At 37.3% G+C, this 26,687-nt stretch overlaps 1 protein-coding gene across 1 annotated transcript in view; it reads right to left on the bottom strand.

Moving 5' to 3' along the window:
• The window catches only part of EPHA6 (EPH receptor A6), a 475,355-nt gene that overhangs the window by 47,295 nt on the left and 401,373 nt on the right, over positions 1 to 26,687 (bottom strand). Inside the window, exons 13-14 of the mRNA XM_070750196.1 lie at positions 23,212 to 23,273; positions 4,383 to 4,592 (exon numbers count right to left, since the gene is read on the bottom strand). Of these exons, the coding sequence (XP_070606297.1) occupies positions 4,383 to 4,592; positions 23,212 to 23,273 (272 nt within the window). The remainder of the gene's footprint in view (positions 1 to 4,382; positions 4,593 to 23,211; positions 23,274 to 26,687) is intronic.

Below are 26,687 nucleotides of genomic sequence, written 5' to 3'. Positions count from 1 at the left end.
TTTTATTGTACATTTTCTGCTTCTATAAGCTTATCCCCGTTTATCATAAGACATTTAGCATGTATCCTAGAATTGATTCTTAAATCTGAAATTGATATAGAATTGTGTTTTCTACATTATATCGCTTATACAGTGTTCCCTCGAATTTCACGGGTTCAAACTTCGCGAAAAGTCTATACCACGGTTTTTCAAAAATATTAATTAAAAAATACTTTACGGGTTTTTTCGCTATACCATGGTTTTTCCTGCCCGATGACATCATATGTGAGTAATGATCTAAATGGTTGCTAAGGGAATGGGAAATTGCACTTTAGGGGTTTAAAATGTTAAGGGAAGGCTTGTGATACTGTTCATAGCCCAAAATAGTGTATTTACTTCCGCATCTCTACTTCGTGGAAATTCGACTTTCGCGGGCGGTCTCGGAATGCATCCCCCACGAAAATCGAGGGAACACTGTATTTCCAACTGACTCTAAGTAATTCTCCTTCTCAAGGCTTCTTTCCTCTTTATCTCCAAATAACTTTTAATAATTGCCATGATAGCCTAACCTTAGTTCACCTCCGCAGCCTGCTATATTCCCCTATCTGTACCCATCTTAACTCTACTTATTTCTTCTTCATTTATTTCAATGTTATTCTCATTTAATATAGAAGTCCCCAACCACTTCTATTGTGGTCTTCCTTGAAATAGCTTTCTGCCATCTTTCTCTTTTTGTTCATGTCCCAAATCTCATTGTGATTATTGTGTTGATATCTTCCAGCATAGCTACTCTATATACAAATGTCTTGGTTCTACTTCTTTAATACTGCTCTTTATTGTTTGTCTTCATCTTCCAAGTCCATTGAGACTACAACTCAAAAGTTATTGGCTTTTTAGAAATTCAGGGAGGGGGGAAGAGAGCACAAGTCATCCTATTCTTCTCCACATTTCTCAGTTATTTACTGCTAAGGACTGGAAACTGTGCTGTAAGGCAATCTCCCTGCTGCTTGTCATTTTCTAAAAGATTTAAATCTTTTATCAGTTGTGCACTAGCCAAATTCTGTGTTTTTACAATATAAGAATATTGTAAAAAAAACACAGAACTTGTTAACATATTTTATCTCACCCATTTTATTTTAATTTTGTGTTTAAATTTTAAATTTTGTTGGTCATTCGTCAAATAAAGATTATTACGCTATTTTAGGCAATCTAAGTCATTTGTCTACTTTATTGTAAAACTGATGACTGGAATTGTGGTAGACTAAAGATTTAAAGCCTTTAATCATCCCAAATAGGTAATCTTCTCCAGCTGTTTCTTTTTGAAAAAAATCAACACTGAGCTACAAGCCACTTCATGAACTTAAATTACACTTTGAACCTTAGTTTAGAAATGTAATGTTTTGTAGAATCCAAATTACATTTAATGTTGTTCCACTAATTAATTGGATTAAAACAATCACATTAAATTACTAGAAAGATTTCAGTTACAGTGCTGGAAAATCATACAGTAATCTTTACAGGATTAGAGCTTCTGAAGTTTTTGAAATTAGGCTAAGATAAGTATAAGCATATTTCTTTAAGATTTTGATTTGGATTGACTTCTTTTGGTTCAGTAAGGGGTGTGCGTAAGCGTACCATTGTGCCTACTGTCCCTGTCCTATTGTCTACTTTTTATCATTACTTATCTAATGTTTAATATGTACAAATTATCACCCTATAATTGTTTGACAAACAAACAAACAAACAAACAAACAAACAAACAGATAAATAAACAAATAAATAAGTATGTGCAACTAAATATAGATATCATCTGTGCTTTTTTTGTGTCTAACTAATCTCAATAACAGGTATTGTTCTGACATATGTCTTAACACTACTTCTTCCATTATTTATATAGGAACATCAGAGTTAATTCACCAAAATTCTCAAGGACCATATTTCAGCAAAACAAGTGAAAAAGATTAAAAATTTTCAACATATGTTTTAAATCTGAAGATATTAGATATTTCTTGCTACTTCTCTGGGAAGCATTTCATTTGAAGATCAATTCTACTTTTCTAGGTTTTAATGTGCATGGGGCAGAAAAAATAATATTAGAGTTGCCATTGGGACAACTAGAACATTATACTTAAATTCAGGGGCATTTCTAATGAGCATCTGTAAAGATACATTATGGGGTGTAGTTATTGTACTACAGAATGTAAATTGCAATTTATTTTACCGTTCCTGAAGTTGTCCTTGCTTAATTTCTAGTATTTCTAACTATAAAAATTGGACTTTAATCATAGTGGCCTAGAATAATACAATATATTATATCTGCGAGTCTTCGGAGAGGGGCAACATACAAATTTAATAAATTATTATTATTATTATTATTATTATTATTATTATTATTATTATCATAATCATCTGTATGGGAATACATAACTGTTTAATTTTCCATCAAGGAAACTCTAAAAAGAGGACTGCTTTTCTATGCTTTATAAATATTGGTGTGCCAAGCATAAGATAACATATACAATATATCTATTTTTATTTTACACTTTCCCAGCGCTTAAAAATTGTATTTTTCAAATCAAAAGAATTATTTATTTATTTATTTATTTATTTATTATTTAGATTTGTATGCCGCCCCTCTCCGCAGACTCGTAAGGCTGGCCGATTCAGTGGTGGGACGGCACTTGCGTTGGGGCCAATGACACAGCCCTGTCTGTTGCCGGATGTTGGGGGGTGATCTCGCACAAAGGCACGAGATCGTCCGTTAGCCTTGTGTACCCGGCATGGGACTAAAGGAGGCTGGCAGGGCAGCGCAGCGGTCACATATAAAAGGGCCGATGTGGCACCCATGCGCTCCTTTTCTTGCCCTGCCAGCCTCAAGGCAAATACCCGCCTGCCCTCCGCTTACTTGCAGTGTGACTGATGGTCGCCTTATGGGGCTGAGTAGGAATTTTTTGCAGTCTCAACACGAGATACCCTCCCCTTGCTCAGCAAGGAGCTATACCCATAGTTGCCCAGGAAGCTTATTGGGGATATTCCATCCCGTTTAGTGGTCTCTGCAGGTCCTTGATATTTATTGAAATAAAGTGACCCATAATACCCAGCTCTTGAGTCCATGTCTTATTCCACATCCAACCAAATAGCTCCCGCACAATAAAATATTAATAACTGAGTCTAAAGCAGTGTTGATCACAATGGAAAAAAATCTTACTGAGCCCCCAAATTATAAATAAATATAAATAAGAATTGAGGCTGAGGCATTGTTTCAAAATAATATCTAATTTTAATCTAATTTCATCTAATTTTAAGGTATATGAGCCATTTCTTTAGTCCTGTTCCTTATAAAACACTAATTTAACATGAAAGCATGGTGATTGTATGTTTCTAGAAATTCAGAAGGCAGTATAAATAGGTATTTGGCTAGAGCCATAACAAATGCCATGAAAAGTTCAAAATACTAAGTCTTTCAATAATCTAATCTATTATGCCAGCCAGAGCCAAAGAGTCAATAAATTACATCAATCAATCATTATTGTCAACATAAATAATATATCCAATAAAAATATTCACACAGAGAAATGAAACCAATCTGGCTACAATGAAAACCAAGCAATTAAAAGAGAAAATTGGTTCAACCATAACTAAAGTGTTATAGGGAATAACTAGAAATGGTGAAGTATAATTTTTTGGTAGTTTTCTTCTAAAAACTACACTACAACTGTTAACATCCCTATATAGCTGCAAAATTATGCGAATTAGTGTCACCATTTGATTTATGGTGGGACTTGAGAAAGGAGCTGAATTTTATCTTTTGGGGGAAATCACGGTTACTTGGTTGACTTGGGTGGCCTATAGGAATTGAATGATTGATTCAAACGTTTCAGAATGCTTAAAAATCTCCTTGTTCTTGTTTTGACTATGCAACAGATAGGTATAGAAGGAGGTACTTTATTGGAAGAATGGCATCTACAATTCCATACTCGTAAGAGCTTTAGAAATTATGCTAAACTCCAGCTTTATAGAAGTGGCTGCTTTCCATACCTGGAATATTAACTTCTTTCATTTGTTGAACTTATGCATATTGAAGAGTTCTGTGCGACAGAATTATCAGGAAATGCTGAAGTGGCCAGTTCTACAGCTATTATGGGTAGAGAACCTTGCCAGAAGCAAGTCTGGTCTTGTGTACATTCCATTAATGTAAGCCAATTATTCCCTAAATAAGCTGACTGAAGCAAATGGCAGTTTCCCATTTTGCTCCTTGGCTTGTCTTCTTTGAAGGAAAACTCATTTTGATAGCCGGCTATTGTATATTATAGGCTATGGAAGAGCTGTACATGTATTAAAAATTCCATTCTCATCCTCAAGGTGACATTTTTGTATTAGAAAAAAAACTCAAACAAACTTACGGTTGTTGTATAAGCTGCTTCAGGATCATCCTCTAGTACCCGTGATAATCCAAAATCAGAGACTTTGCACATAAGGTTACTGTTTACCAAAATATTCCGAGCTGCCAAGTCCCGATGTACATAACCCATATCTGAGAGATATTTCATGCCTGAAGCAATTCCACGAAGCATCCCAACAAGCTGGATGATTGTGAAGTGGCCATCGTGTTTCTGAAAGGAAGATAGAGTTTCAGTTGACATTGTCATGTTGTGCTGGTCAAAGATTTGCTAAGTACAATGTTCCTTCGATTTTCGTGGGTTCGAACTTTGCGAAAAGTCTATACCATGGTGTTTCAAAAATATTAATTAAAAAATAATTTGTGGGTTTTTTTCCCTATACCACGGTTTTTCCCGCCCAATGACGTCATATGTCATTGCCAAACTTTCATCCGCCTTTAATAAATATTTTTTTAAATAAACTTTAATAAATAAACATGGTGAGTAATAATCTAAATGGCTGCTAAGGGAATGGGAAATTGTAATTTAGGGGTTTAAAATGTTAAGGGAAGGCTTGAGATACTGTTCATAGCCAAAAATAGTGCATTTACTTCCGCATCTCTACTTCGCGGAAATTCAACTTTTGTGGGAGGTTTCAGAACGCATCCCCTGCGAAAGTCAAGGAAACACTGTATTGCAATTTATATTTCAAAGGTATAGTTACTTTTCAGTTAAATCATCCCTGAATTTAATATAAAAAATTGATAAATATGCGTACCCAGTTTTTATTTGAAGCATAAATAATCAGGATCAAATTATTATATTTTTGGAATAGTATGAAAGATCTAACCTTGGAAATGTCTACAATACTGGGAAAGGTGGAAATAAAAAGAAGGGACCAGCAGCAAAATGTTTGGATTCAGTGCCAATAAATGCAACATTGCAAGATGTGAAGGACCAGGTTAGGGACAGTGTCCAGGAGAAAATGTACACACTTAGAATTGACACTGACTGATGGCACACATTCAACCAATCAATTTCTACAAGGTGTAAGAATAGCTAACAATTTCTCTAAAGCTATCAACATGTCCAGCATGGAATTAACTAATTTCCGACAACTGCAGGGCATAATGCTTGATTGAGCAATTTTACTCTGCACTTAACTGACAAGTGGTGTTTGCACTGTTATGCCCTGCATGAGTGCATAGATTATTAGGAGAGCCTCACATCAGTCAGTTTAAGCCTCTCCCTCATCTCACTTTAATACCAAGTCTTTCATTAGCCAAGGACTAAATACTCTCTCATACAACTACCAAAGAATGACAGCAGGAATATGTTGGAAGGCAACACATTGGTGTGTACCTGTATGGTGAGGAACAGAAGAGTTCCAGGATATAAATAATGGAGAAAATTAGATAATGGGGTTATATAAATATAAATAATGGAGAAAATTAGAATACAGTATTGCACTGGAAAACAAAACTTTATTTTTGTATATTAAAACTTCATAGGCTGGATGTGTCAAGCGTAGGTCATGCCCACCCCAGATCCATTAATGGGAAAAGCATTGCAAAAGTCATATGACAGCAATTTGACAAATTTGATATCCGTGGTCAATATCATGTTATAATTGACTAGTTAGAGTCTGAGAAAGACAATGGCAGTTTGCATCTGTACATTCCTCTCGTAGGAGGAATTGATAGAATCTAGTTAATAAGACTACCGTGGTACCTCTACTTACGAACTTAATTCGTTCCACGACCAGATTCTTAAGTAGAAAAGTTTGGAAGAAGGAGCAATTTTTCTTATAGGAATGAATGTAAAAGCAAATAATGCGTGCGATTGGAGAAACCACAGGGACGGTGGAGGTCCTGTTTCCTCCCAGAAGATTACTAGAGAGGTCCCATGGAGGCTTTTCCCCACCTTTTCCGGCCCTGTTTCTTCCCAGAAGATTCCTAGAGAGGCCCCACGGAGGCTTCTTCCTGCCTTTTCCTGTTACAGTTTTGGAGGCTTGGATTTGTAAGTGGAAAATGGTTCTTGAGAAGAGGCAAAAAAATCTTGAACATCCGGTTCTCATCTAGAAAAGTTTGTAAGTAGAGATGTTTTTAGGTAGATGTACCACTGTATATGAAAAACTAAGCCTTTTCATTTTAAGCAGCTGCTAGGGGATTGACATTAATCGTGAAGATTGGATATATATTTTAAGATAATGTTTATCAGTAAATTTGTTAGGTAGGGATTCTGTTCCTGACTGCCTCTTGAAGCAGTGGGAATTTTGCAAATGTTTTGGCTATATAATACTTTGCAAACTGACAGCTTCTTTCTCAGTCTTTCAAAAGTCCATCATAGATCCCTAAAGACAAATAGGAGTTTGAAAATAGATAGTAGCTGATGTGAAAAATACTGCATTATATCATGGATGGGCATCCTGAGAGAACATTTGATGCTTTGCAATGGAACAATCTAGTTTATTTGAAACTTATTTTATAGCAAGTTGGTGCAAAAGTATTGTACTCAGCTTTCAAAAATAACAACAATAAAAGTCCTTTTAAATCAGACTGCCATTTCTGTCAGAAATATTGATAACATATGCATTAAATGTTGTGTGCTAAATTTCTTCCCTAAATCTGTAGCCATTTTTAATTAAAGATAAATACCAAGATAATTACAGTAAGCCTAAATAATAATTTCTCAAGGATGTCTCTATTACAATAATGTGGACAACATACCCCAAAAAGACAAACATTATTCATATCATATTATTCATTTTTGTATACAGAAAAATTGACTAAGAACTATTGCTTTCTGTTAATGGTGGTACCTCTACTTACAAACTTAATTCATTCCGTGACCAGGTTCTTAAGTAGAAAAGTTTGTAAGAAGAAACTATTTTTCCCATAGGAATCAATGTAAAAGCAAATAATGTATGCGATTGGGGAAACCAGAGGGAAAGTGGAGGCCAAGTTTTCTCACAGGAGATTCCTAGAGAGGCACCAAAGAGGCTTCTCCCTACCTTTTCTGGCCCTGTTTCCTCCTAGGAGATTCCTAAAGAGGACCCACGGAGGCTTCTCCCTGCCTTTTCTGGTTACAGTTTTGGAGGCTTGGGTTTGTAAGTGGAAAATGGTTCATGAGAACAGGCAAAAAAATCTTGAACACCCAGTTCTTATCTAGAAAAGTTTGTAAGTAGAGGCATTTGTAGATAGAGGTACCACTGTATTGTACCAAGGCTTTGTTGAGTAGAATATGGTGCATAAATCCCAGCGGCTGATTAGTCCCACAGAATTGGCCTTCTCCAGGTCCCGTCGACCAGACAATGTCGTCTGGCAGGACCTAGGGGAAGAGCCTTCTCTGTGGCAGCCCCAGTCCTCTGGAATCAACTCCCTCCGGAGATTCGAATTGCACCCACCCTCCTCGCCTTCTGCAAGAGCCTTAAGACCTATCTATGTGGCCAGGCATGGGGCAACTAGTACATTCCCCCCTCTGACCATTAAAAGTTATGTGTGGTTATGATTGTGTAGTATCGATTGTTGCTTGGGCTAACAGGATCTATGCTGTTTGCTGCATGGAGGCAAATTGCTGGGAGGCAGAGGCCAAAGTGTGAGGGTGGCTGGGTGGTGGGGCCACATTCAGTGTATAAGATGCACCCAAAAATACGGTAAATATATATATTTTTCAAAATGCAGATGCCCTTGCCTTTAGGATATATGTTTTAGCAAGATTCCTGACATAAAATCAATTCACTGATTCCACATAGAATCTCATATAGGATAGCTTTTTAAACCAGACATTTGAATAAATTTATATATACAGTGTTTGATATACAAAATTATCTGCATATTTTTTAAAAAATATTTTCCCACTAGAAATAATAGAAACTTTTTACTGAACATTTATGCTGCATGGTGTCTAGTACACAATTTTGATTCCCAGGGGTTATCCCCAAAATTACTTTTGATACAATTCCCAGTTGTCTGTTAAGAGTGTTTATCAGTCTTGGCAACAATTCATAACACAGTAAATTCATCCAAGGCACTGTTCCATCAAATTCTAAGCAGCCTTTAATAGCTTTGCCAAATAAACTATTCTTGAGAGCCAAAGGTATATCTAATGCCTGGCTGGTTTTACTCTTATATTGCCATTCTAGGGTACATGAAATAAACTATTTTATATTCAACAGCTGATGCTGTTTTACAAAGCTTGTTTCAAGAAATATTCCAGTCCAGTTACAGAACACTGCATAAAATATTGACAAACCCCCCCACTCTTTCCAGTAGAAGCTATCCATTCCACATAAACATTTTGTTCATAAAATATTACAGGAAGCAACCATTTTAAACATAAAATCGTATCAATGAAACTTGCATGTTGTCCTCAACATTTAATTGTAGAGTTTTAGAAATGTATAGGACTAATTTCAGACATTATACATCTGCCTCTGATTGCATGAATCAAAAAAAAAAGGAAGATCAAGACTTTGCAGAATCATTTTATAGTGGAATACAATGGAATGAATATTTAAAGAACTTATGTAATCTACATCCATCATTTAAAGTCGCCTCTAGGCATTTTCCCATTAGTCCACAGCGTCTTGTTGATTGTCTATTTTGTAATGTTACACAGTGCCAAAAGTTTGACTTGCATTAATTAAAATGTTTTATTATTGTTATATTAATAATCTAAGAATCATCTTTCACATGTGCAATATGTGCAATATGCAAACCTCTGAAAAGTGCAAGAGCACACATCTTCCAGCATCCTTAAGAAATATGTCTAACAGTTAGGGATACTGGGAGTTGAAATTAAGCAATAACTGGCCTGCCAAATTTAATTATTCGTCAAAGGTATTCCTATGGGCAGAATCACATGCAGAGAAAAAATAGACTATATATCAATAGAACAGGAGGAAGTTCGGGAGAGAAAGGGAGAGAGAAAAAGAGCTCATATATTTATAAAAATATACTTGTGGCATTAATTTTCAATTGAAAATGTAAAATAGTTCACATTGGGCTCCAATAGTGAATTGGGTGGCCTATAAATTAAATAAATAAATGTTTGTTTTCTAACTTTTTAAGACTTTCCAGAGGAAAGAGCTATATCACTATTGCCTGGGATTTGTGATTTTCCTATTTCCTTTATATTGAGATCATACAGAAGCATTTTTCAAATCAATCGCTATTTAAAATTTAGCAAAGACTCAGAATTTCTATTTAGGAAAACTAAAAGCAGAAAGATTTCAGTATGCCCTCAAGATGTTAGATTTCATTAATGAAAAACTGATTTTTTTTTTAGACCAGGAGAGTAATCTGCCAGTACAGAAATAGCTTGAAAGGATTTTGAAATAACTGGAGTGGTGAATTTATTTAGGATTGTTTGAAGGCTTTGCTTTTAAATATATTTTCCTTAGAAGCTTGGTTTCAGCCAGATTTGCAATTTAGCTAGGCTATTAAAGGAAATGTCAATCAATACTCCACTCAGTGTGATGAAGAACAAACTCTTTCCAGAATATTCTTAATTTCTCTATAGAGTTAAACAGTATCTCATTTTGATCACGACACAGTTTATATTCTAAGACTGAATGGAATACACATATCCCATATGGAGGTCCTTTTCTTCAAAACTACAAAAAACAAAAACAAAACAAGAAAAAAGTCCCCTCTTGGATTCTCTTCTCTATGGGATCAGAAAAACACTTGTCCAGGTGATTATAATGCATAATTGGTGAGCTGTATCCTTCAGGGGTAGGGAACGTTGGCTCTTCTATGACTTGTGGACTTCAACTCCCAGGATTCCTGAGCCAATCATTCTAGTTCAGAGAATTGTGGACTTCAACTCCCAGGATTCCTGAGCCAATCATTCTAGTTCAGAGAATTCTGGGAGTTGAGCCAATCATTCTAGTTCAGAGAATTGTGGACTTCAACTCCCAGGATTCCTGAGCCAATCATTCTAGTTCAGAGAATTCTGGGAGTTGAGCCAATCATTCTAGTTCAGAGAATTGTGGACTTCAACTCCCAGGATTCCTGAGCCAATCATTCTAGTTCAGAGAATTCTGGGAGTTGAAGTCCACAAGTCATAGAAGAGCCAACGTTCCCTACCCCTGTGCTAGATGATTAGCGATATCATTTGTGACATCTGGGGTTTGAATGGGTATGAGCAGTTCAAGAAACTTGAGTTACTTTGACTGTGTGGCATTGATTGATTATGGATGCTCAGGAATTTTGAGATGTACTGCAGTTAATACTTGATAGCATCACTTAGTATACTGTAAGATGCCATGTTTTTTCTGCCATTATACGCTAAAAACTAAAACAGAAGCAGTTGCTCTTAGATGTTGCATGCTTCTGGTTATTTGGAAAAGGAAATATCTTTTGTTCCCAATATTTTAAAAGGCTCTAAATGTTAGATATGAAGAAAATAGGTAAATGTAATCCTTATGAAATGTATCAACCAACCAATCAATTCCAGAACTAAGCCAGTCACATGATCATCAAACCACTCCCATCTGGTCACATGGCTGGCAAGCCACACCTACAAAATAAGCCATGCCCACAGTGTGGTAGTAAATTTTTTTGCAGCCCTTCACTGCCCATGATGGCATGTGTGCCAGAGGTGGCATGGTGGCTACTTGGTCTTTGGGTTTCCAGCATGAAGGACTAGTTGGCCGGTGTGTGACCCAAAGACTAGCTCGCTGGTGTTGCATATTTCGGCTCATACTTAACAGCTGGCACACTCATGTGCACTGGCCATCTGGCCTTTGGGTTTCTGGTTTGTGCATTCAGGTTTGTGAGTGTTTGAGCAGTTTGTGCACTCAGGTTCTCCATCACTGTCCTATACAATCAATCTACTCAATTCAGTGGGGTATATACTGTATATTTATTTCTATGATTTCCATATTGTTTTCATAATAGGTTCTAGAAAAATATACAGGAAATAAAACATAAAACAATTTCACGAGTAACATATTTGATTACTGTTTTAAAAATGTTTAATTTATGAGTTGTACTAGAACATTATAACATACTAACTTCACTAAGAAGCCCTGTTTCTTTTATTATTTTAAATTATGTTATTTTTATTGTCTTACCTATTTAACATAATATTTGAAATGCATTTTTGACAAAGGAATTTTATGATAAAATTTCAAATTCTAGGCATATATGGATAATGGATAAATGAATGAAAATAGCTTTACGTTTGCCGCAGCTAGTGCTTCTTGAATGAGTTGTAAGATAACTCTGCATCAGTTCTTCATCAGTAAACTCATTAATTTATTGTGGTAAGACATACTTTCCTTCCCTTTGTTGCCAGTATATAAAACAACAGTTGAATACTGGCAGAAATAGCGATATAAATACATATTCTTTCTTTCTATGCCAGGAAAAACTTGCCTTATCAAACTTTTGAAATATGCCAAGATTTGTTGAAAATTCAAGACAAGATTGGCAGGGAAGCTTTTTCCTAGTCATCTAGCCTCAATTTCTAAATTAATGTTGCCTGGTTAGATGTTCCAGCTGCCAAATGACCTAGTGTCATAGAGTACCTGGCAGATCTAACAACAATAATTCAGTTACTTTCTCTCTCATTCTCATTATGGCAATTGCAGCGCTCCAGTTAAAAGAGAAAGTAATCTGCTAGTGATGTTCCATTTCCAGCCAAAGGTATCAGGGGCCAGACTGAGAAACTAGGCACTTGTGTTCCGGCACCTGGTCCGTTACAAGCAAGGACTGAGTAGTCCTCAGCTGGATGGTACTTCACTTATGTGATAGATAACACACATATTCTGATGTCTACAGTGACTTTACAACAGAAGTTGTGTTTGCTCAGCTGCCTTTCTCACTCTGCGATTCCTGGGAGCCCACTTTAGATCCCAGGTTATTGTCTGGATTGTTAAAACAGCTGAAATACTGGTTCTATGATTTGTGTAGCCATGCCTGTTATTTCTTTGCTCATGAACTTTTGATTCTGTGTGCTGAAGTGTTAGGGCACAAAATGCAGGCATCCCATGAAACCGGTAAAGGGCTGCAAATTCTTTTACTACTACACTGTGGGCATGGCTTATTTTGTGGGTGTGGCTTGTCAGCCATGTGACCAGGTGGTAGTGGCTTGATGATCATGTGACCAGGGTGGCTTAAAGGTCATGTGACTGGCTTAAAGGTGGCCAACTTGACGTCACTCACGTCAAGGGTTTGGGTTAGGGTTAGAGTGCCTGGCCTCTTCTCGCCTCAAAGAGATACAATTTCACTACTACTACTGCTACTACTACTACTACTACTACTACTACTACTACTTTATTTGATTTGTATGCCACCCCTCTCCGAGGACTCGGAGCGGCTCACAACAATAAAACATCATATACAAATCCAATGTTAAAACAGTTTTTTAAAAAAACTCCTATTAAAAACAGTCATACAGTCCAAACTGTAGTACTGAACATCCAAAATATACTATTTAATTCTCTATATATAGAATAGAATAGAATAGAATTCTTTATTGGCAAAGTGTGATTGGGCACACAAGGAATTTGTCTTGGTGCATATGCTCTCAGTGTACATAAAAGAAAATATAGATTTGTCAAGAATCATGTGGTACAATACTTAATGATTGTCATAGGCTTCAAATAAGCAATGAAGAAACAATCAATATTAATAAAAATCTTAGGATACAAGCAACAAGTTACAGTCATACAGTCCTAAGTGGGAGGAAAAGGATGATAGGAATGATGAGAAAAATACTAGTAGAAATAGAAGTGCAGACTTAGTAAAAAGTTTGACAATGTTGAGGGAATTATTTGTTTAGTAGAGTGATGGTGTTCGGGGAAAAATACATACATATTACACATGGGAACACAAAAATATACATTACCTACTATATAAACTGTATGTGTATGTACACACACGCACACACATACACAGCTCCTCTAAAATTATACACATTCAACCTCATTTACTGCCATAGAAAAAACAAACCCAGAGCCCAGAAGGGAAAAAAATTCAAAATTTTTCTACCAGTTCTGTGTACCTGATCAATTTTTTTTACCGGTTCTGTGCATCTGACCATATGCGTAGGAGCCTATTACTGCACAAAACCATTTCTCTAAATCAGTGGTTCTCAATGTGGGGTCCATGCCCCACAGGTGACCAATTTGATTTTTAATGGGGGCAATTGAAACTTTGTTTAAATCAAATAAAAGGCCATTTAGGCTTCCTATGCATGAGTAGAATTTCACTCGATGAATAGTAAGAATTATATGTCACAGGGGGGGTGGGGGGTTCATCAGGATTTTAGAGATGGGGCATGGCCAAAAAAAGTTTGGGAACCCCTGCTCTAAATGCTTTAATTTCTAATTTGTAAAACGCTTATCCTTGGTTTGCAATATAAACAGCCCAAAGAATTCGGGAGAATTGATGTTAACATAATGTAGTGGTTGAAACTGATGAAGCATGGGATTTTGGTTTTCATGCCAAAAATACCCATTTGGAAAACAAGGAACAGATGGCCGAAAGCTTCAAGGCTGGAAAAAGAGCAGCCAAATGTGCAGTCGCTCAAATAGGCAAGAGAAAGAAGCCCAGAATTTGAACTTTGCACCAATTAAGATCATATCCATACATAATACATATATACACAGAAATATATGGATTTCTAAAATTCAGCAACCTAACACTTATTTCACATGTTTGTGTTTGCCCTGGAATGGAGAACCTAGCGAGAACAAGAGTTTTATCACTGTGTCTGGCAGGAAATTCATGCTACCATTCTTGTTTATTTTGTTGTAAACAATTATTTTCTACATTTATATGGGCTGGTTTGATGAGCTCTACACAACAGTTGGGTGAACTTGAACATGTAAACAATAACATTTCTGTTGTGCAACTTTCATTTTTTTCAAAATTGCATACTGTACCTTTTTCTTTTTTTTGAAAATAAGACTATATATGACTATGTGTGGCTGCATGATGAAGGCTAATAAGCCCAAAATAGATCTATAGTAGTCTCCCTTCCTTTTCATTATCAGAAAAAATATGTTACATCCATAGATTATAGTTGTCGGCTATAAAAATATTACCTGCCTTGGAATATGGCCCCTGGTGGAACCGAGAGACAAAAAAGGAGCTGTGATGTTCCTTCAATATATCAGGGTGATTTGACCAAAAAAAAAAAAAAAATCACACATAACCCTTCCGTGGTACAAGCTGACACAGGAATTGAGCCTGTAACTTAATACCTCTGCCTTACAAGGCAGAGGCCAAAGGCTCAAATCCCAGTAAAAAAGGATGTGGCTACCCGATGAAGGCTAATAAGCCCAAAATAGATCTATAGTAATCTCCCTTCCTTTTCATTATCAGCAAAAATATGTTACATATATATATCTCCTCCAAAAAGATACCAACTGTTATTTGTGTGTGTGTGAGAGAGAGAATGTCATCCACTGATACACCTCGCTTGTATGCATTGCCACTGACCTCTTTTTTGCTATTAGAGGCCTTTAGGAACTTCTTCATTGGGAAAGGCTAGCAAGGCTTTCCTGAACGCCTCTACAGTAGATAACAGAGTTCTGGATCTATCTGGAGCTCTATTATCGATTACAGAGGCCTTCAGGAAAGCCTTTCTGGCTGCAGTGAAAAAAATGGGCCGAGGTGTGTGAGTCCTGGCTGCAATTGTCCAAAGGTAAGTAGTAGGGCAGCTCCATCCCCAAACTCCATCCTAGCTTAATGTTTACATGTGCATCCAGGAGTGGGTGTGGTCTTAATAAGGGCTTATTTTGGGGGTAGGGCTTATATTGGGCACAGGTGTAAGAATCAAGCTAGGACTTACTTTCTAAGTAGGTCATATTTTGGAGGAAACAGTTCAGTTACCAGTCTTTAAGGTTAGTAATCAAAGTATGATTCTTCAGAATCATATATCATAACTGGAAGTATGGTTTTTAAACTAATTATCTAAAGAACTTGCAAGGTTTTAAGTTGTTTAGAATTCTTCATCGGGCTAGTTATTACAAAAATGTTGTAACTTTTGTCAGATAAGACATGGCATCTCCTTTAAAGTCCCAAGTCAAAGCTTCAATTTTTAAAAATAATTTGCCATAATCTCCTGCAGACACTGCATGAATAGAGGACCAATATAGAACCAATGCATTTGTCTAGGCCAGTGTTTTTCAACCAGTGTGCCGCGGCACACTAGTGTGCCGCGAGACATGGTCAGGTGTGCCGCGAAGCTCAGCTTCCAAGATCGGAAGCTGAGCTTAATTCTTCCCACCTCCTTTTTTGTGCCTTTGGGGCCCAGCAGGAAAGCTCTGGCAGCAGCGGCATCGGACAGTAGCCGGGGCGGCGGCTTTGAGCAGGAGCTCCAGGTCAGAGGCACCAGCAGCACCCCACCCAGCTGGAGATTCCCTGGCGGCACCAGGTAGTAGCCGGCAATGTAGCACCCTTTTCCAGGGCTACGCAAGGAGCCAGGCGTTGGAGTTTGGGGTGGGCAGCGACGAAAGTGCGGAGGCTGGTGCCGCGGTCGCCCCCACCCCTCAGTGCCTCCGGCCCCCTCTCGCCCCTAGCTTCTCGCCGCTGACACCTGCCCCCCCAATCTGCCTTCCCCGATCCACCCCTTTCTTCAGCTCCTCCCACATTGGTGGCTGCAACGGCGGCGAGCGTTTGGAAAAAACCTTCTCACAGCGCACGCGCGCTCCCCATCCCCCTGCCAGCCCACCCGGAACATTTAAAATAAGAAAAAGCTTTGCTGGCCTCCGCAGAGAAGAAAGGGAGAGAGAGAACAAGAGAGAGAAAGAAAGGAAGAGAGAGAAAGAGAGAGAGATAGCAAGAGAGACAGAATGAGAGAGAAAAAGAAAGAAAGAAAGAGACAGCAAGAGGGGGAAGGAGGGAGAGGGAAAGAGAGCAAAAGAGAGAGGAAGGAAGAGAGAAAGAAAGATAGCAAGAGAGACAGAATGAGAGAGAGAGAAAGAGAAAGAAAGAAAGAGAGTCAGCAAGAGGGGGGAAGGAGGGAGAGAGAAAGAGAGCAAAAGAGAGAGGAAGGAAGGAAGAGAGAAAGAGATAGCAAGAGAGACAGAATGAGAGAGAGAGAAAGAGAAAGAAAGAAAGAGTGAGAGAGAGAGAGAGACAGCAAGAGGGGGGAAGGAGGGAGAGAGAAAGAGAAAGGAAGAAAGAAAGAAAGAAAGAGGGATGGAGAGAGAGAGAGAGAAAGGGAGGAAGAGAAAATTTTTGTCCAAACTTTTTTGGCGCCCCCCCCCGCTCAATGTTCCCCAGGATTTTGAAAATGTAAATAATGTGCCGCGGCTCAAAAAAGGTTGGGAAACACTGGTCTAGGCAGCGCACAATGCGACACACGCCATCTTGTCTAATCTAGTAGAAACTGACTAGATGATGCTACTAGATGGCAGCAAAGAGATGCGGAACACCTTTTTCAATTTTTGTAATCCATTTCTGATAATTGAATGTTGATTCTGTTAGTTCCCAGACTGTATGTGAGCTACTGTTGTTGTTGTTGCTATTTCTCCAGTTTAGTGGCTTGTGTGAACAAGGCCCCAGCATCCCCATAGTCACATGATCAAAATTCAGACATTTGGCAACTGACATTTATGATGATTTATTTATGTAATAATATATATCAAGGAAAGGATAGAAGAAAAGATATAAGAATAAAATACGCCAATGAAGAATGGAGGAAAAGATATATTAATGAAAGAAAAGATATAGGAGATATAGGAGAGACAATTGGACAGGGGACGGAAGGCACACTAGTGCACTTATGCACGCCCTTTACTGACCCCTTAGGCTTGGGGAGATAATGCTTAGAGGTTCAGCTATAACAGAGGAAAGCTTTTTTAGGAAGTATGCACAAAGACCGTCAGATCCGACTGATAAGGAAGGTTTGAGGTCTTGGATTGCTTTTTCAATGTGGTCTACAGTGAAGTTGATTTGGGTTAGGTCATTGATAGAGATTGAGGTGTGATTTGTGAAGATGGGGGATGAGCCATTACTGTTAACAAAGACAGAGCCAAAGAAAGAGTTGAAGAGGTTAGGTTTGGATGGATCATCGTGTACTTTTAGGTTTTAGGGTCCTATGAGAGGTGGGATAGGTCTAGAGTCTTTGTATCCTGGGGTCATGGATCACCTTTTCTGACTTCTGACAAACAAAGGCAATGGGGAAGCCAAATTTATATGTGACTTTAATACTGTGGCAAAAAAGTTTCAAAAATGGGGCAAAACTCACTTAGCAACTGTGTTGGAAATGGCAATGGAAATTTTGAGCTCAATTGTGACTGTACATTGAGGACCATCTGATATCTTAAACATTTTCCATGGGGTGAGTATGATTTCCCCCCAAAGTTTTTTAAAAGACAAATCAAGGGCGCCAATTCTCTCTCCTCTCCTCTTAGTAATAGTTGTTGTAGTTTGGCCAACAAAATCCATCCAACCAACCAACCAACCAACCAACCAACCAACCATTTGGAACAAAATTAAGAAATATAAGATGATACGTTATGCAGATATAGTATTAATAAGCATGATACCATGAGGTTCCACATAGCTGTTGATGAAATTACTCAAAGATTTTCATTGCTTTTCCAAATATAAAAGAACTTATCTTTTACAGAATAACATTCTGTGTAAAAAGAATCTGGGCATGATATAACAAAAGATCCAGTGAAACATTTAGATTTTACTTGACAGGATGTAACAAATGTAATTGTTTTGAAACAATTACAATAAACTACAGGAAGAAATAAAACAAGAAAGGTGAGAAAAGCTTAAAAATTTCCTGGCTAGGAGCTACAGTGACAATAGAAATGGATATAAACTTTCTCAATATAAATTTCTTATTTGAAATAGCAACATTTTAGAAATAAGTTCATTTTATGTATATTGTTGAAAATGCTGTGAAATTAAGGCTGATATTTATATATATTACTCATATTGGTAACGGTATTGACTTTGATTTGAGATTTAATATTTCCAGTCCTGAGCAAAGAAAATAGATATATGGACATGTGTTCAGCATCAGAAAGATAAATACCTGGCTCCAATTATTATTGGTTTGTAGAATTCATTAATATAGATGTGCTATGGATTACTGAAATGGATCATGGCTTAAATTTCATGATGTGTGCAAATATAAGTCTTGGTGTTCTTGTTTCTTTTTTTCAGCTTTGTTTCTTCTTTTATAATTTCAAAATAACAAAAGAAGGAAAAATGAATAAAAAGGAGGGAGAAATAAAACATTTTATTGTGTATGTACTAAGGGAAAAAAGAGATACAGACAGGCTGTATTTTTAAAGTATCTTTTGTAACTGACAAATAAAACAGGGCTATTAAACTTTGCAGCATCGTGTTAGCCTCTTCAGCCAATCTAAGCTAACTTAGATGGATTTAGAGCACTTTATGGCTAGATTTTATGGAAGTTTCTTCTTTTTCAAGTTATTTAGCAAGGGCTTCTACTTAAATGTCAGGAAGATGAGGTTAATGGCAACACTACACTGGGAATTATAAAAGAGCTGATCCATTGTACACATTGTACATTGATTCAGTGTAAAGCCATATATCTTAACATTTCTTCTCCATAGAAAATTATTTTTCACCTTTCCTTTTCAAGCTTTCTTGAGTAAATAGTTTGAGATACCTTGCTTTAATATATAACATCACAAAAAAGGTTTGCTATTTTAGTATACCTACAGCATAGTTATCAAAGTTTTATATTTTAACATAAAAAGCTTGATGACATACCAAAACCAAATATTAAAACTGGCTAACCAACTGCACTCAACATATAGTGCTCAATGGAACTATGTCTACATGGAGGAATGTATGCAGTGGAGTACCCCAGGGCTCTGTTTTAGGCCCAATACTCTTCAACATCTTCATCAATGACTTGGACGAGGAGATAGATGGAGAACTTATCAAATTTGCAGATGACACCAAATTGGCAGGAATTGACTCAGCCTTCCATCCTTCCAAGGTGGGTAAAATGAGGACCCGGATTGTGGGGGCAATAGGCTGGCTCTGTTAAAAAGTGCTATTGCTAACATGTTGTAAGCCGCCCTGAGTCTAAGGAGAAGGGTGGTATAAAAATCAAACAAACAAACAAACAAACAAACAAACAAATAAAAAAATAAAAAAATAACAAACAAACAAACAAACAAACAAACAACACTCCCAAAGATAGGCGCAAAATACAGAAGGATCTTGACAAACTTGAACAATTGGCACTATCTAAAAAAATGAAATTCAATGGTGAAAAAAGAAAGGTTCTACATTTAGGCAAGAAAAACAAAATGTACAGGTACAGGATATGTGATACATTGCTCAACAGTAGTAACTGTGAGAGAGATCTTGGAGTCCTAATGGACAACCATTTAAATATGAGCCAGCAGTGTGAAGCAGCTGCCAAAAGAGACACCACAGTTCTAGGCTGCATTAACAGAGGGATAGAATCAAGATTACGTGAAGTGTTAATACCATTTTATAAGGTCTTGGTAAGCCCCCACTTGGAATAATGCATTCAGTTTTGGTCGCCATGATGCAAAAAGGATATTGGGACTCTAGAAAAAGTGCAGAGAAGAGCAACAAAGATGATTACGGGACTAGAGGCTAAAACATATGAAGAACAATTGCAAGAACTGGGCATGGCTAGTTTAATGAAAAGAAGGATCAGGGAGACATGGTAGCAGTGTTCCAATATGTCAGGGGTTGCCACAAAGAAGAAGGAGTCAACCTATTTTTCAAAGCACCTGAGGGTAGAACAAAAAGCAATGGGTGGAAACTAAACAAGGAGAGAAGTAACTTAGAACTATGGAGAAATTTCCTGACGGAACAATTAATCAGTGGAACAGCTTGCCTCAAGAAGTTGTGAATGCTCCAACACTGGAAATTTAAAAAAAGATGGTATAGGGTTTCCTACCTAAGCAGGGGGTTGGACTAGAAGACCTCCAAGGTCCCTTCCAACTCTGTTGTTGTTATTATTGTTATTATTGTTATTATCAAAGAGAAACAACAGACCCTTCATTTAAAACCCCATTAAACTTGTTCAGATATATTTATTTGTCTTAATTTTACATATATATAGAACAAAAACCTATGTATTTCAAGTAATGCAAGAATTTCTTCTGCTATTGAAGACTGAAGCATGTACCAATTGTAGAAGAATGGACAAAAGAAAATGAACTTATTCATGTTTAATGTACATAAAGTGCTAAATTATAATCTGGTTTGTTAGTTTAGTTTAGTGTTTTGTGTAAATTTTGCACATACGCCATGCAAGAAGTAAGTTACCAACAGAGACTATTTTGAGAACAAATGCTCACAAATATTCAAGCAGGCTCTTTCTCCTCAGTTCTGACTGAAAATATCAGGATTGTGCTCTACCAATCACCAACATATAATTTTTGACTGTACCTAATCTTTATAGACTAATTTAGGCAGATGTTTGCTATTTACAAATATTCACTAGACCAGAGTGTACATCATCCATGTCACTTTGTGTTATTCGTGTAATATCATCATTATAGAAATGCCACATAACCTCATTTTAATCAATGTGTGTCATTTGCATAATATCATCATTATGCAAATGAAATTAATTGGAATAGAGTGGTCCATTTCACGCAAAGTCTGTTGCTTGAAGGCTGTTATGAGTGTAGTGATGAATATGTAACTCTTGCTAAACTATATTGTTGACTCAATTCTATTTTGTCTCCACTTTTTCATTTCGTCTGTGTTACATGACTCCAAACATTTCTGTACTTTAGCTTAAGCTTTAAGCTCCAGAGGCTGTAAACAATATTTGTAGGAAACAATTCCCTTTTCCAGTCAAAATTGACACCCTTTTGCCCATTCAGTTAAGTGAATCACAGGCATATCTAATTAGAAAGAGGGATCCTAGTTTAGCAGGAGGGAGGATGCTTCCAGTATACAGTGGTACCTTGGTTCTCGAATGCCTTGGTTGTCGTACATTTCGGATACCGAACAAAATTTTCAGCAAAAATTTCCTTCAGTATCCGAACAAAAATTCGGATACTGAACAGCCACAGAAAATTTTGTTAATTATCCGAAATGTTACCGCCGGGGGCAGCTGCAATCCCGGCAGCTTCGGGGGGCTCCTTTCCTCAATGCTTCATCTTGTTACCCGTAGGCAGCTGCACCAACTTTCTCCTTCCTGGCGGCGGCAACGGCGGTGGCTTCCCTTCGAGGAGCAACAGCGCCGGGAACGTCACGTGATGAAGGGAAGCCGGCAGAGCCATCCCAACAGTTGCCGCTGCTCCAGCAGCTTCCCTTCATTACGTGACGTTCCCGGCTCTGTTGCTACTCGAAGGGAAGCCGCCGCTGTTGCCGCCGCCGGGAAGGAGAAAGTTGGTGCAGCTGCCTACAGGTAACAAGATGAAGCACTGAGGAAAGGAGCCCCCCGAAGCTGCCGGGATTGCAGCCGCCCTCACCCTTCCTGCATCTTGGAGCACTTAGACTATAGAGCTCCTCAGATTTTTTATCCCATAGGAAATAAAGAAAATAGATTTAATTGGTTCCCAGCTAATCAACAGGGGCTGGGAACCAATTAAATCAATTTCCATTATTTCCTATAAGATAAATTAATTCGGTACTCAACCAAATTGGTTCTCGACCACACTTCTGGAATGAATTGTGGTCGAGAACTGAGGTACCACTGTACTTTTGTGTTTAGAAACCACAAGAAACAAACAAGATAATAAAAAGAACCAACAAATAATCTTCTGAACTAAGATTATGCCCCTTCAAACTTTCTATTTCCATAGCTATAACCTTGGTTAAATGAATCACAGACATTCAACCTTTTTCATTTTATCCCATAGGTGCTACCTTCTTGAACCTTACTTTGTAATAAAAAGGAAGCCTGGAAAATTATTTTAGGGCCATTAATCTATTGGCACTTTCTTTTGTTCAGTTCAAGAACCAAAGCTATTAATCCAATTCAATCATATAGCCCAATCAAACTTCCTTTATCTCTTTCTAACTCTTCCCCCCTCCCACACACATGAACAAAAGACTTTCATGAATCTTGACCCAAGAGTTCATGAAATACAAATTCTAACAATTTAGCTATAAATGTGCTAAAACTACTGATTATCCTGAAACAAATCCTGCCACTATGAAGGTAACTGTTGTAACTTAAATTAACTAGCTGATATATTTTAGTAAGTTTTTAAAGCATTTGCAGCAGCGGGAGGGGGCAGTAGAAGAAGTGTATGTCAGATATCTTTTCTATCATGGCAACATGTCAATAGAACGACAAACAATTCTCTGTATTATTTATGAATATATTAAAGATTGAGAATTCATCACTGTTGTATTGGGATGCATATGTTATTAATTGAAAAGTTTGTTACGATATTTTTTGTTTACTCCCTACATTTATTTACAACTGACTTAAATAAGATTAGATCATTAAGTCACTTCAGTGGTTTCTAATTCGATTTATTTATGCACAAATAACCATTAACAATTAAAAATCAATTACTAACCTATAGTACTCTTCCAAAGTGAAAAAAGCCCCACTGACAAAACATGCTTTTAAATGAATGAGTAAAATGAGCAGTTGCCATATGGCAAGGAATTCATATTTCAATCATCTTTTTGTTTCATACTAGCAAAAATTAAAATACATTTGGCTAAATATAAAAATATAATTTGTGTAAAGAATCAATTATATTCTTAAGCTTGAATATTCTTTTCTTTCTGGCCATACTTATATATTACTGTATCTAAGATATTTACCTTAAGCAATGTGCTAGTAAAAAATCAATGAATAACATTAGTAGGATAAATAATTTAAAACCTTTTCTTAGAATGGATTCTTATTCAGATGTTCTGAGAAAATGATACCTCACCCGTAGAAAGGAGTCAAGGGATCCATTCTCCATGAATTCTACCACTATCATTAGTGGTCTACCTGAAAAAATACCAAAACAATGAATTAGGTTTATAGAGAATTTGTTATTTGTATTATGAAAATATTAGTTGTGTTGCTAAAATATATTATTTCCCAATCCTTTTCTGTAGCAAAGATGCTCTACAAAGTACAAAATAATATATTCTCCACATGAGGCTGTCCTGAAAGACCACCTTGAAGCTTTCATTGGTCCGGTTATGTAAGGAAGCAAGCAGCAATGGACATGCCTTGATATGTCCATGTAACACCTCTGCTTTGCAAGCTGCACTGTCACTGGTTTGCTTCAATTTGCAATTCAAAGTGCTGGTATTTACCTATAAAGCCATACATGATATAGGGCCTGATTACTAGAGGTACTGCTTGAGCCCCATAACATTTTCCTGATTCAATCCTTCAGGGCTGAAGCACCTTGTTACCTTTGAATAAATATGTCACAAATTGATACCTTCTGTCACAGTGCCTGCCCTCTAAAACAAGATTCCCTCCAACATCTGGATAGGTTCCACTCTGCTGTTGTTCAGAAGATGTGTGAAGACCAGTGTCTTCAGCCTTTGGTGAGGACAGCCTTTGAGTGAGACCCCTAGCTTCACTGCACTTATTGTTTTTAATCTTCATTTTGTGTTATTATATATTTTTATTAATGTGACCTGCCAAGTCTGTTGGGTAGGAAACAAGTTTGATAAATTATTCTTATTACTTCATGATTATTTTCTGGGAACTTATATCTCAGAGGACCTCTCATGGACTATGAATGTCAACATACTTGTGAAGAAGCACAAAAGAGGCTCTACTTCCTGAGAATGCTCAGGAAGATAAATTTATCTCAGCATCTACTGTTGTCCTACTATCACAGCACCATTGAGAGTGTCCTGACATACAGCATTCTTGCATGGTATCAGAGCATCTCTGTAGCAGTTAAAAGGTTCTACAAAGAATGACTGAAACTGTCCAGAATATTGTTGAGCTCCAGCTACCAGCCCTGGATGATATCTTCACATCTTGCTGTTCTAGGAAGGTGCACAACATTCTCAGAGACTCTTCTCATCCTGCTTACAATCTTTTTGAACTGTTGCCTTCTGGCAGAAGATACAGAACAATTAAAACTCAGACCACAGGTTTTCTGAATAGTTTTTATCCCAAAGCTATAGTCGCACTTAACAATGAACTAAAAGGTCACCATCAACTGAGCTGTTGGACAGTATTATTTGGTCTGTTGTGCAGATGTTTGGGTGGTTCAGGGTGGGAAATTTGTAGTGCTGGTGCATTTTAAAAAATATTTTATTTATTTATTTATTTTTGGATTGTTACATATATTTGGACTGGTCTCTAGCATCATGTGACTTTTGTTGTATGTATATACACTGTATCAGTGAATGAACTGAAGTCATAAACTGGATTTATGCTACATTTTTGTTTCAATATCTTCAGTAAAAGGCTAATACGTATACAGTGATCCCTCGATTATCGCGAGGGTTCCGTTCCAAGACCCCTCGTGATAATCGTTTTTTCGCGATGTAGGGTTGCGGAAGTAAAAACACCATCTGTGCATGCGCGCCCTTTTTTCCATGGCCGCGCATGCGCAGATGGTGGAGTTTGCGTGGGCGGCGGGGAAATCCGGATCTTCGTCTGCTCGCTGCTGCTGCAGCCGCCCAGCAGCTGATCTGCTCGGTGGCAGCAGTGAGGAGCCGAATCGGGCTTTCCCCTTTGCGTCTGCTCGCTGCCGCCGCCCGCCAGCAAGAGGGGGAGAGATAGAGAAAGAGAGAGAAGGAAAGAAAGAGATGAGAGAGGGAGGAAGAGAGTGTGAGAGAGGAAGAAGCAAGATAGAGAAAGAGAGAGAGAAAGAAAGATGAGAAAGGAAGGAAGAGAGTGACATCATCGGGTGGAAAAATCGCGATATAGCGTTTCGCAAAGAACGAGATCGCGAAAATCGAGGGATCACTGTAACCGGTATCTTTCATGGATACAGCACTTAAAAGTCAGCTAGAAGGGTTTCTAAGTAAGTTGTAACAATTGAATCCTTTGGGACAGACCACCATAAATAGATTCCACACAAAGATGACAACTACACCTTATTGAGAAAAATATAATAGAATGTTGCAAGGCTGATTGTGTTTTGCCCCTTTCCTTCTTATGCCCCACTCTCAGAGGAAGAAGTCTACCTGAGTTTCTTCTGATGCTATCTTGTTTCCTGGCACTTTAAAGAATATTTCAATTTTCTTTGTTTGCATAATAGTTCTTGCCTATTCCCCTCATATTCTTCAATCTCTGTATAACCGCAGTCCTTCCATTAGATGTACAGTGTTCCCTCGATTTTCGCGGGTTCAAACTTCGCGAATAGCCAATACCACAGTTTTTCAAAACATATTAATTAAAAAATACTTCACGGTTTTTTTCCTATACCATGGTTTTTCCCACCCGATGACGTCATATGTCATCGCCAAACTAATAATTTTTGCAAATAAATAGCAAAAAAATTAACTATTGTTAATAAATAATTATGTTTATAAATATCAGGATCACTAAGTGTCTTATTCATTGGTGAGTACCAGTAATAATGGTGAGTAAATGGTTGTTAAGTGAATGGGAAATGGTAATTTAGGGGTTTAAAGTGTTAAGGGATGGCTTGTGATACTGTCCATAGCCAAAAATGGTGTATTTACTTCCGCATCTCTACTTCGCGGAAATTCGACTTTCGCGGGCGGTCTTGGAACGCATCCCCCGCGGAAATCGAGGGAACACTGTAATATCTTTAGACAATAAAGACCATGTGCTATGCTCCACTGATAAATGATAACAATTTCATGTATCCCAAAGATCAGTTTTACCATTTTACCTAAGCTAGAGAATAATATCAAATCACCAGTGTTGAAATATGGTTCAGGTAGTAGCAAATATATATAATCTATTGATGATTTTTAATTTACTGTAACTAGCCATAATTGTAATCATGACTATATAATGAAAGCATATGTACATTTACATGTACATATATGCATACATACTGTATATATTATATATACATACATGTACATAGATGGACATACATATATCCACCCCAAAATAAAAAGCAATTTATAATAAAAAGTATAATGCAATATCAAAATATTTAATGCATTAAAATTAGCAATACTATATACTAAGATATAATTCAATGGAAACATGTTCTCAGTGAGACCAGATGATATTTCTTCAGAGTTTCAGAAAAGGCATTTTTTTTTCTGTGAAAAAGGCTAGGATTAAACCTGAGTATTCTGCGTTCAGTTGTTCAGCATTCATGAATGGTCTCTATTCCTGAATGACAGTCTTTCATTTTAAATAAAATGTACCATTAGCATTCAGTGTTTGAGATTAATGTATCGCATCACTTTGGTACTAATTTTGTTTTCCTTATTTACTTGAGAAGCTTTTACTGTT

The sequence above is a fragment of the Erythrolamprus reginae genome, chromosome 4, assembly GCF_031021105.1.
Source record: "Erythrolamprus reginae isolate rEryReg1 chromosome 4, rEryReg1.hap1, whole genome shotgun sequence".
NCBI lineage: Eukaryota > Metazoa > Chordata > Lepidosauria > Squamata > Dipsadidae > Erythrolamprus > Erythrolamprus reginae.
The sequence above is the reverse complement of the archived record's forward strand: the minus strand, read 5'-3'. Positions and strand labels throughout refer to the sequence as shown.